Consider the following 14,993-nt stretch of genomic DNA (forward strand, 5'->3'; position numbering starts at 1 on the left):
ATTGGACTGGGAAAGTGAGGAATCCTCAGGATACCCCAGCTTACAGTAGAACCACTTGAATTCCATGGATCAGAGCATCTAAGCCCTTTCCAATCAACACCTAGTATTTTTTATGAACCAGACCATTGGTGGGTTTCTTTGACACCACATTACACCTCTCTTCTCTATAGCTTTGATCAAAAAAGTCTTGCAGATGGAAATGATGTCAAAGCCACAGAAGCCCTGTGTAAAGTTTTGATCTTGGTGAATCACAGTTACCCAGAAATAAAAAGAAAAATGAAAGCTTTCCAAAACAGTTTGATGAAATCACTTTTACATGAAATGTGTCCATGTCAGATGCTGCAACTTGGCAGGATGGGAAAGAGAGATGGAGGCCTCTGGAGTGTGGCTCACCATACCTGCACTAGGATGGGACAAATTACCACCTAAAGACATGTTATTGGATGCCACTTCCCTATCCATAGGCAAAGGTACACTCTCATCTTCCCACCCTCCACATAAGGATGGGAGGGCAGGGGCAGAAAATAAAAGCACTTCTCTTGTTACCATGAGAAGGGGAAGAAGAAGCATGTCTCTGACTGGCTTGGAGCCCAGTGTTGCTTGCAGATGGACCTGAAAATGTGGAAAAGGGAGTTTTCTTCTAGTACTGCTTGTTGCAAGGAGAAATGTGGAGCAGGCAGCAAAGGATGAGTGTGGAGCTGGGTCGTCAAATGCTGTCAGAGAAGCGAGCATGAACACAATGTCTTTCCACCACTGTGTTTTTACAGTGGGATCTGCATTATCGAGGGTCTGTGCAATGGTAAGGCATAGAGGACACTGTGTGCAGAGCTGTGCGACTCTATGATGAGGAGCCCACTCTTTCCAGGACAGCCTAGACTTCATTCCTTACGCACTCAGAGCCTGCCTGGCTTCTCTCTGTTCAAATGTGACTTTGTCGATTAGATTTCACCCCTGGCATTCAAGGACTTGAGCAGAAAATTGACTGTGACTTGAACAGCAAGAAAGGAAGAGAGAGAAGGCCTCATGATATGGGGAACAGTCAACAAGTTCCCGAGCCCTGATGGGTAAATTCCACTTAAGTCAGTGACATCTAAGTATAAAATAGATCTAGGCGCATCTGGAAGTCTTGTGCCAGCCCCAGCAAAGCACAAAAAAAGAAAAAAAAAAAGGAGACTGCCCTCTTCACACACACCCCACCCTCACCTAAGTCAGAGCTCACCCTCTCACTCTTCAAACATCCTACAGGTATTCCTGCTGTCCACTGCACCCCCTTCTTCAATAAAATGTCTTTCAAATGGCCTTCTGGTGTCTGTAAACAGAGAAATTGGCATCTGGACAGTAGGAAATCTAGGAAATGAGCACAAGGGATTCTTCTGGGCTTATGGCCAATGTATAGTCCTATGAGCCACTGAAAGCATGGCAGAGTCAGGCTCTAGAAAGCAGGAAGAGTGTCACTGGGTTGGCATAAAGGAACTCCCAGTCCATGCAGGGTAAGCAATAGTAATGTGCTTGTCTGCTTTGTGTTAACCACAGGGAGCATTAAAACTGAAGTACCCATTATACTGATTTGGGCACAGACAACCCCAAATCTCAGTTCTGTTCAGGGCCCATTTATTTGTCATGGGGAAACGCCACTACGTGCAGCCATTGTCCTTTCTAGCTCAGGTTCATTCTGGCTTTTGCCACTTCATCTGGTTTCGCCATGCCCATAGATCTGTAGGTATCCATCCAAGCATTTTGACCACAAGACTCACCGTTTACAAACTATTTCAAAAAGAACTGTGGTGGAACCTGAGGCTGTGACCAAAATGGAAGTTTCTACAATAACCTGTCACAGCATCTGGCAGTTCTTCTGGCTTTTGGGCTTTGAAGTGCTGCTGATCCTGTGGCCAAGCCAGGCTGAGCTGCTCTCTGCTACTGTGCTTCCACTTCAGCTGTAAATTTGAACCCCTCAGTACTCTGAAAGATGCTTTGGATGTGTAGGAGAGGATAGAACCTGCTTTGGGCATGCAGGACCCCCAGAAAACATCCAGTACTGGTGTGAAGGGGAGAAATCCAACCTAGTATGGCAGAGTGAAGTTGGTGATGTAATGATCACTCACCTGTGTGTATGAACACTGGACAAGCATGCAGGCACAGGGATTCTCAAGGCCATATCTACATTATCAAGGCTCTTGGGGATCCCAGTGCAGGGCACTGACTTCTTGCTTCATCCTTCAGGTTGAACAATGCATTTGAACAGAAAAACACGTGGCTTATCTGCAGAAATAAGGTCATGGAGCTGGGATGGCAGCAGATCTGCTGTGATCCCAGGGCCATGCTCCACAGCATCTCTTGCCCAGTGATACACCTGGTACTGGCAGATCAGTCCCCGTCTCAGTGCCAAGAATGAGCTGCTGACCAGCATGGGTCTCTGCCACATCTTTTTGGCAGGCCCGGTGATGGATTTGGAAGAGACAGATCACAACTGCAACTATTTGGGCATTGATCTTCCTGTCACTCACAGGGGTGGAAACTGGCTGTGGCAGACAGTGAAGGTACCCAGCAAAACCCTGTGAAGTTGTTGCAGGTGGGTCTCAGACACTGTCACGCCAGCTTAACAGCATGCACCATGACAGCCACCCTTGCTCCTTCCCATGGTTTATCTCCCCTCCTTGTGACTACTCATGACTAGAGCAGGGCTTGGACTAAGTGCTAGCTGTACTGTTGTCCTTCTCTCCTGGCTTGTGATGGTCCCTCCCTCTTCCATGTGCAGTTGTTCTAGGAAACTGAGCACCAGTCCCCATGCTGCAAACCTCAGTGCAGCCCAGGCAGCTTGGAGACCCTCATCTTCACTTACACACAGAGTCCTCTAGCACATGTTTCTAGGACCTTGACGCAGCTCTTGCTCTTATCTGGTTAACATGTGAGAACGAAGTATTCTTGTTTAGCATAGCATGTGCATGACAGATTGGTCTTGCATGTATAGAGAACAATACCACAACACTCTTCCTGGAGAGAGGAGCACAGAACAAAAGCCACAGTTTAATAAGGAACGTGAACTCCTGGCACACTCTCTGCACAACCCTGCCATAACCTTGTGTACCTACGGAGTGCACAGTGGGCTGTCTGCTGTGCAAGGAGTACACAGCTAGACCTAAACAGGTACTTCACTGCCCAGGATGTGGTATGGGGACACCCAGACATCAGCTGATTTATTTTCATAACATGCTGAGGTCAAAGATGGGGGTCATATAGAAGATGAAGTCACTTGCACAGCAATCACATGAAGCACCACTGTGGGCACAGCCACAAATGAATGCAAGCTCTCTGGCACAGACAGCGTGGCCTGAGCTACCAGGCTAGGAGCTGCATGTCTGGAGTCACACCTCATTTCATAAATCCATGCCCGAGCGCTGCTGTGCTCTGCAACCACCTTCTGATTCATTACTCACAGAGCTTAGTCTAGTCATCTGTGCAGGCAGAAGAAAAATGTCCCTGTCTGACTTCTTGGGACAGTTTACCTCCACCTGCAACCTGGAGTCCTCAGCTTCGAGGGGCTGGGCTAACATTTCCTGCTATTCTGAGCATCTTGAAATATAAATGGTGTTGGGGGAGCATGTTGGACAGTTCAAAGGGAAGCAGGAGCATCAGCAGAGCATGTTTTGTGCAAAGAAACCCTTTGTTGGCACCAATTAAAGCTTGCATAACTGTGCTGGGTATATCTTATTTATTACTGTCATGTTAAATGCTCAGCCTGCCTTCAGATCAGGGATTACTCAACACCCTTTTAATTTTTCAGCTTTTTAGTCAGTTAGCATACTTCATCCCTTGCAGAAGACAACCACTTAGGAAAAAGAAATCTTTATTTTATATTTTTTGTATACTTGTACACAAGTAAAATAAAATGCATATCTATATATACTGCAATCTTGTGAAGGAAAAGGTAGCATTCTTTAACAAATGCTGCCCGTAAACATGGTGTGATGGAATGAATACGGAAAAACTGCAATATTCATAAACATAGGATTAAAACAGCATCAAATTCATTACCTCTGCAAATGGGAACCTGCAATATTGTTCAGTGTGATGTCAAGTTACAAACAAATTTTAGACATTCTTTTCAGAGCATTTCTTACACATTTTTTTTCCTGTAAATAAACCATATTTCTTTATCATCTGCTGTAGCAAAAGCTGCTTTGTGGGCAAGTGCAGTTCCGAAGATCAAAGGTATAATTCACAGGTTTCAGGACAAATAAATTATGTACATCTCGGTGTCTGTCTTTTGTGTTTTTTTTTTGTCTTGTTTTTTGTTTGTTTGTTTGTTTTTTATAAAGGCATCCAGTTAACTTTTGTGTAACAAAGCTTTCTCAGGGTGGATGGTAGTTTGCTTTTGTTTGTAACATTTATGGAGGTCAGCAAAAGTCTTGTATTAAAGTGTCATCAACCCAGGAAAAGAGTTAATTTTAGCAGAATAACAGTAAGCTCCACACCAAGGGAGGGATCAAAAGGCTTAGGCTGAGCTGTAACGTGGAGCTGTTTCCTTGCTGGGTGAGGCGGCACTGGGCCTTTGATTTGTTCTTTTTAGAGCAGCCCTGCCTCTTTTTGGTTGGGACTGTAGAAGGTTCAATAGGATCTAGAAACTCCGGTTTCAACTTGGTCATTGGAGGGTCTACAATGCTGGGGAAGGTCCCAAAAGGGGAATCATTTATCTGCTTGTTGCTGCTGTTTTTGGAACGGTCTGTCTCAATGTACTTGGTTTTGGACATATTCTCCTTATCCTTGAGAGGGTTGTTGGAGGATGGTCGGCTGCTGTGGGAAGGACCTGACTTGCCTTTAGCTTCATATATAAAAGATTTATCCATTTCTGGCTGGCAGCACTTCACAGAGCCATCATGGGAGCTGAGAGGGGGGTTCCCAGTGGGCAGTTTACCAGACCTGGTCTTAGTGCTAAAAACACTTGTTCGAATCTGGTTGAAAGAGTCGACACATCCATCCAAATCAGAGCTCTGCAGCCTTTTGAGGTCTCTCCCTGCCAGATGGGGGGGAAGGTGGCACTCTAGCTCCGAGGACGATCCTTTAAACTGCCTAAACCAATTCCAGAGGGATCGAGCCTGGCAGTCGCAGATCCACTGGTTGCCATTTAAGCGCAGGTACTGGAGGGACACCAGAGGAGCCATGGTTTCCCCTGTGAGCACGGTCAGGTTGTTGTTAAATAGATATAAGGTCATCACTTTCCCAAGGTCATGGAAAGACCGGCGGTGAACCAGGCTGACTCTATTCTGGTGCAGAAGCAGACGGTCAAGGTTGATTAGCCCACGAAAGACGTTCTCTGACAAGCTCTTGATTTTGTTACCATGCAAAAACAGGTAGGTGAGGTTTGCGAGATCTATGAAAGTGTCATCCAGCAGGTTCTGTAGATTATTATCCTGAAGGTAGAGATATTGCAAGGAAAACAATCCCCGAAAAAGCCCTGTGGAGAGCTCCAGGAGCCCACATCGGTCCAGATGTAAGGTGTGGAGGTGAACAAGACCACGGAATGTGACAGGATTGATAGATTTCAGGTTTGTGTTGTCACTGAGATCTAACTCCTCCAGTTTGCTGAGTCCATAGAAAGCTCCAGGCTCAATGAGGCTGATGTTGTTGGAGTGGATCCAAAGAATCGTCATGTTGCGACAGGAGGTGAAGCTGGTGGACCTCACAAGGGTTATCTTGTTGTTGTGCAAGAAGATGCGCTGGCTCTGGATGGGTATCTCTGTGGGGATTGCTGTCAGTCCTTGCTGCTGACAACTTATTGTAATCTTCGGTTCGCTGTAGCATACACACGCCCCAGGGCAAGACTCCACTTCTGACTGGATGTTCAAGCAAAGCACCAAAATCAGCAGTTTGCTTCCTAAAGGACAACAAAAATAGTATTCAAATTAGCCAGGGTCACGGGAGAGCACTTTTCTCTGCAACTAATAGACGAGCATGAATATCAACCTTCTAAATGCATTGACATTAACCACAAACAACATATGCCAGGGGAGCCAAACAGTTAAAATGAAGAATTAAAAATGTTCTACCGCTTAGCACAATAGTTAAAAGCAATACACACTCAGAGAGAGAAATCCTGAGCACTTCCTTGGCCTTTTGCACTTGGGAGACCTCTGACTTTGGTCACAAAAGTAAGTGATAGTCATTATGTATTTGCATCATAGGTCTTGAATGCATGTCTAAAACAAGCCTGGTTCTAAGGAGCTTACCTCTGAGCAAAGGGGCTGTCTCCTCAGGGGCCATTTGTCTCTGTCACAGGCACCTTTAGCACAGTCCGGGCTGTGAGAAAGCACCTGCAGTGGCAGAGCTGTGCTAGGCAACTCTGTGTCCCATCCAGTGCGACCAGCTCCTTGCCTGCCTGCACTCAAAATGTAAGATATGGCTTCTGTGACTTTCCATGAACAATTTCTGATTGATCCAGTCTTTCTGCAAGAAATAACTGCAAGGGATTCTCAGAATAACTTACAGGTCAGACCTGCCTGCAAAGGCCTTGGAGCCAAGAGCATCCTTCAGTAGTCAGACCTTTACACCACACATTTGGGCTTCCCTTCCTCTCTCCTCTTCTGCCCTCTGAATCTGTGCCACTGAGGAAGAGGAGAAAAGAGAGAGTTTTCCAGAGGGCAGTGCTGTTCTTGGAGGAAATCATGTACATGCCTTAATTCAGAGATTCCTCAAAGCTTACAAGGCAGAAGCAGGTTTTGTGCATCCCAAGAGAACAGGCAACCCAGTGGGGTTAAAGAGCCCCCGAGAGGAACATTTGTTCATGGTGATAACCACCTGCTTTCCAAGGAGCTGGACTGCAAGGGACCATGGGGCCTCGAATCACAGTGAAGTATTTGTATTCCTCACATCTGAGGCATGTTTGGGAGGGGACTGCAAGACAGGCAGAGGTAGGGCAGAGGCGTGCAGCCAATACCAGCTTCTGAAAGGGGACCTGGGAAAGAGTTGGTGTGAATGAAGCCGGTTTCAACAATGCTTTACCAGCAATTAGCAGCAAGTAATTAAATCTCTGCCTCTAAACCACATACTGAAGCTAAAACAAATGGGCAGCAGCCATAGCAGCGGGATGCTCCATTTGTGTAACACCATGTGTGACCAGGGATGTGTGTGTCTCCTTCCCAGCTCATTACAGCACCTCTGGCAAAGGGATACACTCCTCCCAGTCACTGGGGAGCCCCAGCCCAAGCACAAACAGCAGCTGTGGGAGGTTTTCTCTTCCTTGAAAGACTGAAAATGTTTGTTCAGGCATTTTGATGCCTCATTACACTTTAAGGTAGAATAGCAGAGTTCAGAAATCCAGGAAAAAGAAGAGAAGACAAGATAGTAAAGTCACTTTTCTGTCACGAAAGGCTGGGATCTAGGCCTGAGATTCCTTCTAGTAAAAATAATTCATCAAGCGCTGCTAATAAATCTGTGGAGATCCAACAGTCCAATATAGACAGGAGACTCCTATACATCATCGTTCACATGGGAGAAAAAATAACAGCTCAGCATGCTGAGATAATTTGAGCCTGATATTATTAGCTGCTGAGCATCCCTGGAAGGCAGTGTGTTGAGAGCAGTATTATGACACATTCTGGCTGTCATGTTTTGACATATCATGTCCCACTGTATGGAGTAAAGTAACACGAGACAACTGAAATCCCCCACTGGAGACATGTCACACCAAGAGGAGCTTCCTGGGAAATTAAAACAATGTCAGCATCCCCCTGACCAGCACAATTCCTCTCCAGCTGATAATGAAAAACTGCAGCCAGAGAAACACACCTTTCCGGAGCCTCTTCCATGATTCAGATGATGGGGACCCAGGTGGTACTGCAGCTATGTGACATGCTCCAGCAGAACCACTTTTGGCCTGTGGGCACCACTGCAGACTCCGTGGCTCTTCCCAGCTGCTCCTGGTAATACCACAGGAGCTGCAGCCTACTCAGGGAATATCCAACCACAACCCAGATGCATCCACACACCTTAAACATGTGACATGTTCACAGCAGAATGGATGCAAAGCACCATTCCTATGGGAGAGGAATCACAGTGACAGTACTCCTGGTCTAATTCCAGACAAGGGAGGCAGTGCATAATAAATACATGTATACATGGGTAGAGAAAGAGAGAACATGAAGCAGCCAGCAGAGAACAAGGGATGCATGTGAATACCACCCTGCCCTGTGCTAGCCCTTCCAGACAACCACGCTCTCCTCTTCCTCCACCCTCTGCATCACTTGATGGTTGTACGCAGAGTGTGCCCCTTTCTTACAGGCAGAGCTTCCAGGGCTAAGTAGCCAAGTTTCGTCTCAGCTTTTGGGTGTTTGCAGAGCTCAAGACATGCTACAGCTTCTCCCCAGCACAAAGGAACAGAAGGAAAGGAGCAAATCCTTCTCCCTTTTTTTCTCCCATTGCTGCTGCTGCCTCTGCAGCTGTCGGGAGCTGTGAGTCAGTGGCACTGATAGCTGGCTGCCAGTGGAGCAGCACAGGGAAATTAATTACAGTCAGGGCTAGCCTGTGTGCTTTAATTAGGGACCTGGTGTTCATGAGCTGCTCGGATGAGCTCTTTCCACCAGAGACAGTTGCTGTCAATCACCCCCTAAAGCTTTTTTCCAGTTTCCCTCCTGCTGTGCAGCTCAGCTGTGTCCTGGCTGAGCCTCGCTGAAGCTCAGTGCCCAGCAGGCACCAGAGTGTCCAGCCAGTGCAAGGCTTGAAGCAAGCACAGGTGTGGGTGCAGACCACAAGCAGCTTTGGGAAGTGAAGGCGATGCTGCAGCCCCCTTATTCCCAGTCCTGTAGCAGAGACTGGAGAGACTGTGCCTTGGCCTGTCCCTGCTACTCCAAGGAGCTTCTCCATCACTGGCGTTTCAAGGTCCAAACGGGTAACTTCCTCATGCTCAGCATGCCCCATCTGCGGAACCCACCAAGTGCTGTGAGGCATGAAGACTTTGCACCAGGATAGTTTCACCTGTCCCATTCCAAGCAAATATTACCTGGGTCTGACTGCCCAGTTGCTAAGTGAGTGACTACTTTAGGAATGGGATGAGCACAGGGCAGGGTCCTGGGACAAGAAGATTGCTAAGACTTGACATCAGGACATGTTAATTAAGCCACACAGATTTAGGATGGCTTGGAGCACAGCAGAGCTTTTTACTGTCTGCCTGGACTACACCCATGTATTTTCAGGTAATGTCTTGCTTTAGATCAAGTCCTGCAAGACTGAATTACGCCAACTGGCACTGCTGGGGCTGAAGTCTATCAGCCTGAAACATGCCCCTATTTTGGGGCACAATGTCATAATACAGATCACAGACCCAAGCCTCTTCCTGCTGAGAAATATTCCCCAAAGACACTCTGGAAGGCACACAGCCTGACAGTGCCCAGAGCCTGAACACTGTCCTGCATATCACACTGCATTTTTTCCCTTGGCAAAAAATGGAGGGGAAGGATGAGGCTCTTCAGAGAGTGGTCAAGCAAAGACCACATAGACTCAGCTTAAAACTTGCCAGGAGTAGAGTGAATGCCGTGGGCTCCTGCTCTTCCTGAGACAGACCAAGGATTTGTGATGCTGAGGGATTCCAGTGGGTGCTACTCTGAGTATGAAGGTCACCAGATAGGCAGAGCCCTGGCTGAGGGCATAAGAAAACAGGAATCCAGGGGGCTGTGGCAGGAAAACCCCCACTATGTCTCAGCCTGGCTGGCATGGGCAAACACCATCATTCATTTTCCTGGAATGTTGGGTTAAGCTCTGCTTGCCCCTGAGGAAAAGAATCTTGGAATAACATGCCTCTTAAATGAAAAGCCATTCCTACCCATTCCAGATTATGATTAAAACTTAACTGGATAGTTCCAGTCAAAAGCAGAAGATGAAAGAAAATCCAGTACCTGGAACCTTCAGTCCCTCCAAGAGTTTGGCTTTGAGCTTAGCATTTGTTCCTCCAGAGCTTTCTTAAAAGCCAGAAACCTCCTTCAGTCAAACTGCTGTACTTCCCCTTTGCCATCTCAGAAGTGTTATGACTCATGGAACTGGGAAGCAATTAAAGTGGGTCCATTATCTGTCTTTCCGCTAGTCCCCTGTGCGATCGCATTGTCAAACATGGCAATTAGAAAGAAAAGGCTCCGGGGGCCTGTAATAGATGCTTTGCAAACTTTTTAAGAGGCCAAAGCAAAATGCAATTTTCTGCAGTTTGCAGAGCCGTGGCCTTTCTCTGCCGCTCTGCACTTGTCTCTATTGATTTGGAGATATTATAATGCGGCTTTCCTACAGTGGAGGGTCAATAATCATTTGAATTCTCTCCTGGTTGGGCATAAAGGGAGTGCTTTACAATACAAAGCCTTTTGCTGATGCACACAGCATTTTGCCTTTGTTTATAGTACAGAAACACCTTGGCTGCTTAATTCCCTGTTCTCAACTGGTATTGTTTGAAATTCAGCGCATGGCTTTGAAAGACACTCTCTAAAGCAGCTTCAGTGTCTTCCGCTCTGCCCTGTAGCCAAAGGTGGGTCTGCATGTGCGTGAGTGAGTGTGAGTGCATGTGCGCCAAAAGGAAGAGGGCAGCACTTTTATTCATTTCAAGTTGAAGTTGAGTTAAGAAGTGAAAGAAGTAGGAGAATTGATTTAGATGAGTCTCAACCCAGGCTGGATTTTCCCTCCCAGTTGCCGCCTCCTCACTCTGCTGCAGAGAGGATCACAAACTTTGTGATGGTGCAGCTGGAGTGGTTGCAAGGTGAGGAGGGGGGGAAAGGGGAAGGGCTGTGCCATCACTCCCACCTGGGAGAAGTAAGCAGTGTTACAGCTCTGGGGAACCAAGGACTTGAAGCAAGTACTGACAGAACAGGTCTCTGCTGGCAAGCGCCCGCGGGCAGCCACCTGGCAGCAGGACATTGTGGGGTTGCTGCAGGTCCTGTGGCATCTGCAGCTCTGTGGGGATGTTGGGGTGTCAGGCACCCCTGTGGAGGGGAACAGTCCATGGGTCACCGAAGCTCTATGTCTAATCCAGTATGCTCAATTGCTCTCCAGGCTCAGGTGACTGAGTCAGTTTGATCTCCTTGGGATGATGCTGGAGCTCAATGTCCCTGCTCACACCACTACTGGCATAGGCTGGCCTGAAAAGCTGCGGATGCCCCATCCCTGGAATTGCTCAAAGCCAGGTTAAATGGGGTTTTCAGCAACCTGATCTGCTGGAAGGTCTCCCTGCCCATGGCAGGGCATTAGAACTAGGTGCTCTTTAAGGTCCCTTCCAACTCAAACCATTCTATGATTCTACGAAAATGCATACACCTTGTTCCAGTACTGAATCACAGCTGTCTAAAAATAGGTGGCTAATTCCCTCTTAGGCACACCTGAGGGTATGATATGCCAACAGGAGAGCTGGAAGATTGGGCACAGCTCCTCTGGGAGACCCATGCTCAGCAGCTTCAGCCAGCTGTGACATAAATGGCACCAAGCAGCAGTATTTAGGCACCAGAATCTTCTACAGGTACAGTCTCTGATCCCACACACTCTGGAATTGCGTCTTGATCCATGAACCTTTGGGACTGTGGTACTCTGTATTCTCTTTGTCAGTGCAACTTCAGTTCTGCTCATTGGTATATCCAGTCTCTACCCTGAATAAGACAGAATTTCAGTGGAAAAAAAATACAATACGGTCAGGAATGAAAGGTCATTTCCGTAATGCATCCAGGCAATAGATGTGCCATTTCCTAACTTCTAGGTGTTCATCTTTTCCACCTAAATCATACTCCCTTAATGTGATTTTCAGACTTAATATTGCAGGGACATTTTTAAGGGGAAACGGTAAAAGCGAGCTATATCATGTGCAATTCTTAGATTCCCTCCTCACCAATCTCCAGAGGGGTTTGAATACTGATTCTTCAGCACTGCTTAGGGCTGAACTGCAAGACTTGTTACGTGAGCTGTGTGCAGCACAAATTCCAACCAGGGCAGCTCCATCCATTCACAGGCAGGTGCCAAAGCAGCTCCTGGCTGCTGGTGCTCCCCATCCCTGCCAGGGGCTCTCCAGTGCTCCCAGCATTTTGGCAGCGGCATTGGCTCAAGCTGACATTTGGGCAGGGTTATTCTTTTGGTGGTTTGCCAGTGTTTCTCTCAGCAACATCAGAGAAGGAAGGAAAAGGTGATACTTAACAGTTTATATTTCAGCCAATCTGAATATGAATTTCATGAGGAGGAAAAAGAAAAAAAAAAAAAAGTCTCCTATAGCCAGAGGGTTTTCCTCCTGCTGAATTTCAAAGATTTGCTGCAAGCCATGGAGGTGTGAGAGATTCACAAAGAAAAGGTCATGAGAATCCTTTATAGGGGAAAATATCAAGGGATTTAAATACAGGAGTCATTAGGTCCCAGTATAACAATAACACTTGTACCAATTATTATAGCCTAGTAATTCCCTGTGAGGCCAGGAAATGAGAAGGAGAAAAGCCCTGTTCATTATAACACAGTAACATGAGAAAAGCTGCACTGACTCAGACAAAGAGGCATTTGGGTTGGTCTGAGACAGCGGTCAGGAGTAGATGGAGATGGAAAGGCTCACAAAATGGTGTGAGCATTGCCTTGGCATCTTTTCATTGAAAAACAGTGGCCCAGGACCTGCTTGAGCCACTTTCACTTCTCTTTAGCAGACCTTGAAACCTTTCTATTCTTTCAGGTTTTCACTAAGCCATAGGTCATTGCATCAATGCTGCTCCAGACATTTTTGCTTCACTTCTCTGCATCTTTTCCAGGTTTTCTTCACTGTTGGGGTAGGAGGACAGGACTCAGGATGCAACTGCAGCATGGACTTACTACAGAGCTTTAGATGTCCTTTTCCGTCCCTCACAGTTCCTGCACTCTGTTGTCTATTTAACTATCATTCAGCATTAGGCTGAAGTTTTCAGAGAGCCCTCCACAAAGTCCCCAAGATCACTTTGCTGAGTGGCAATAGCTCATTTAGAACCCATATTTGTGTTTGTTTAGGTAAGGATCTGGGCTGTTTGCCAGTGTACATTACTTTGTATTTATAAATGCTGAATTGCATCTGCCATCTAGTCTGTGGTTATGTATTTTACCATGTAACTCCCTGCTGCAACAAATCATGTACCCAAAATATCCACTTTCCTTCGAGCAGAAATATTATCATTGTTCACAGTTGTGCCCAAATCTTAAAATGCAAGTTGGTTGTAAGCAGTGACATCTTCCATCATCTTCCATGATCCAGAAGCCAATCTGCAGCACTGGTCCACATTTATAAGGAGCCAGTAACCCCTACCTATCAACACAGGCTAAAGATATTTCTCAAAAATGGTTTACTTAAAAAGAATAAACTTTCCTCATACTTTTAATATGGGGTTTCTCTTTTAGGCATTAAAAAGCTGATCTAGTTACCACTTTTTTTTTTTTTTTTTTTTTTTTTTCCTATGGATAGGCATAGGAACATCCTATAGATATTCTAGGCCATGATTCAGTGAGGACTCCTTACACCCCTATGCTCTGCCACCTCACCTCATGGGACTAAGTCTGCAGAAACAGAATTTTCATCTGTTCTCACATGGGATGTAATAAACCTGTGTTTTTTCCACCTGTCCTGTTTCCAGCTCTATTTTCCCCTTCTGTCCCATATCTAGAGGCAAAACCTCTACATAGTTGAAGTGAGCACATCTCACTTCAACAGTCTCCAAACACCATCAGTGCATGCAGGGATCAGTTTGGCCCAGAATTATATATTAAAAAAAAAAAAAAAAAAAAAAAAAGAGCCATATTCCACTCTCATGAAGACTTATCACAAAGCCTTGGCCCTGCCTTGCTCTTGGCCCTCTCTAGTGCCTCCACCAGTGTGAGACTGTAAAGGTCCCTGCATCACAGCTTCCCCTGGGGCCAGTCACAACACCAGCATCAGTACTCAGCAGAACACATATGATCGGTAGAGATCTGGCTCTGAGCAGGTGACATTGACTACCTGCTGGATGCCATGCTGGTTATTAGATTCTATGTTAATAGCTGGAGGAAAGGCAAAAACCTCCAGATATCCAGCGCAGGGGACAGTCTGTGACAAAGGAGAAGTCCAAGGCAAATACTTGATGTTGAAGACGGATGAGAGGCAAGAGACCAGAAAAAAGCCCAGCTACAAGTATCCAAAGGCATGGTGAAAGCACATGGACTGCAAAGGGCATTTGGAGCAGACATGATGACTGTGGCACCCCCAGGAAAAAACAAGCATGCAGGAGGAAAGAGGAAGAGGATCAGAAGGAAGGCTCACTGAGCAACTGTAGACAGATGCTCATGAAAATCTGTGGGAACAACCTGAACTCTCCAAATCCACCTGATCATATGTCATGGATGCTGAGTAACTGCTGTGGTCCTGAACCACCACACAAAACCACAATGGTGCATTTATTGCAAAGCTTGGCCAGACTGAGCAGAGCAAGTAGGAGAGGAAGTGGGCTCCTTCCTCACGGCCTGGGAGAAACGTCATGTGTTTTTTGCTAAGTGTCTTATGACCAAATCCATACCCAGCCCAGTAAATCCTAGCAAACCCCAGGTTGGCTGAGGGCTTTAAAAATGGCCAAGACCCTCATTTCAGTCCTATATGGAAGGAATGCACTGAGCATACTTCATGACGAGGACTATCTATGACATCCCCACCATGCAATCCTCACACTGTGAGGAATTAAGTGAGAAAACAAGCACCGTGAATCACAACAGGGCCTACAGAAGTTGGTGTTATCTGTGTCATATTTGTCAGAAATCAGGGACAAATGGGTGTCCAAAAGAAGTATACTCCTGTTCTTGAGATGACTTATATCTCTCACGGAACTCAAAGTATATCAGAAATGCTTCAAAATATTGTTACTAAAGAAGCAGAATTTCCTGCACATCAACCCAGCACTAGTGGAAGCACTGTGTGTGAGTGACTCAGAACAGGAGAGGTAAAGCTGCAGATGGCATTTACACCTGCTCCCCCCAGCCATCTGGGACTGCTCCCCACCTGGCAGCTGCAACTC

At 46.4% G+C, this 14,993-nt stretch overlaps 1 protein-coding gene across 4 annotated transcripts in view; it reads right to left on the reverse strand.

The window, feature by feature from the left end:
* Nucleotides 1-4,198: 4,198 nt before the first annotated feature.
* Nucleotides 4,199-14,993, reverse strand: part of RTN4R (reticulon 4 receptor) — a 73,223-nt gene continuing 62,428 nt past the window's right edge. For 2 of the 4 annotated variants that reach the window (XM_084539195.1, XM_084539194.1), the window contains one exon: nt 4,199-5,872. In XM_084539195.1, coding sequence (XP_084395321.1) covers nt 4,446-5,648 — 1,203 coding nt within the window. In that variant the 5' untranslated portion in view covers nt 5,649-5,872 and the 3' untranslated portion in view covers nt 4,199-4,445. Of the gene's footprint in view, nt 5,873-6,224; nt 6,379-6,481; nt 6,600-14,993 lie in introns of all 4 variants that reach the window. The other 2 variants (XM_084539193.1, XM_084539192.1) reach the window with 2 other exon arrangements.

The sequence above is a fragment of the Aythya ferina genome, assembly GCF_964211825.1.
Source record: "Aythya ferina genome assembly, chromosome: 17".
In the NCBI taxonomy this organism is placed as follows: domain Eukaryota; kingdom Metazoa; phylum Chordata; class Aves; order Anseriformes; family Anatidae; genus Aythya; species Aythya ferina.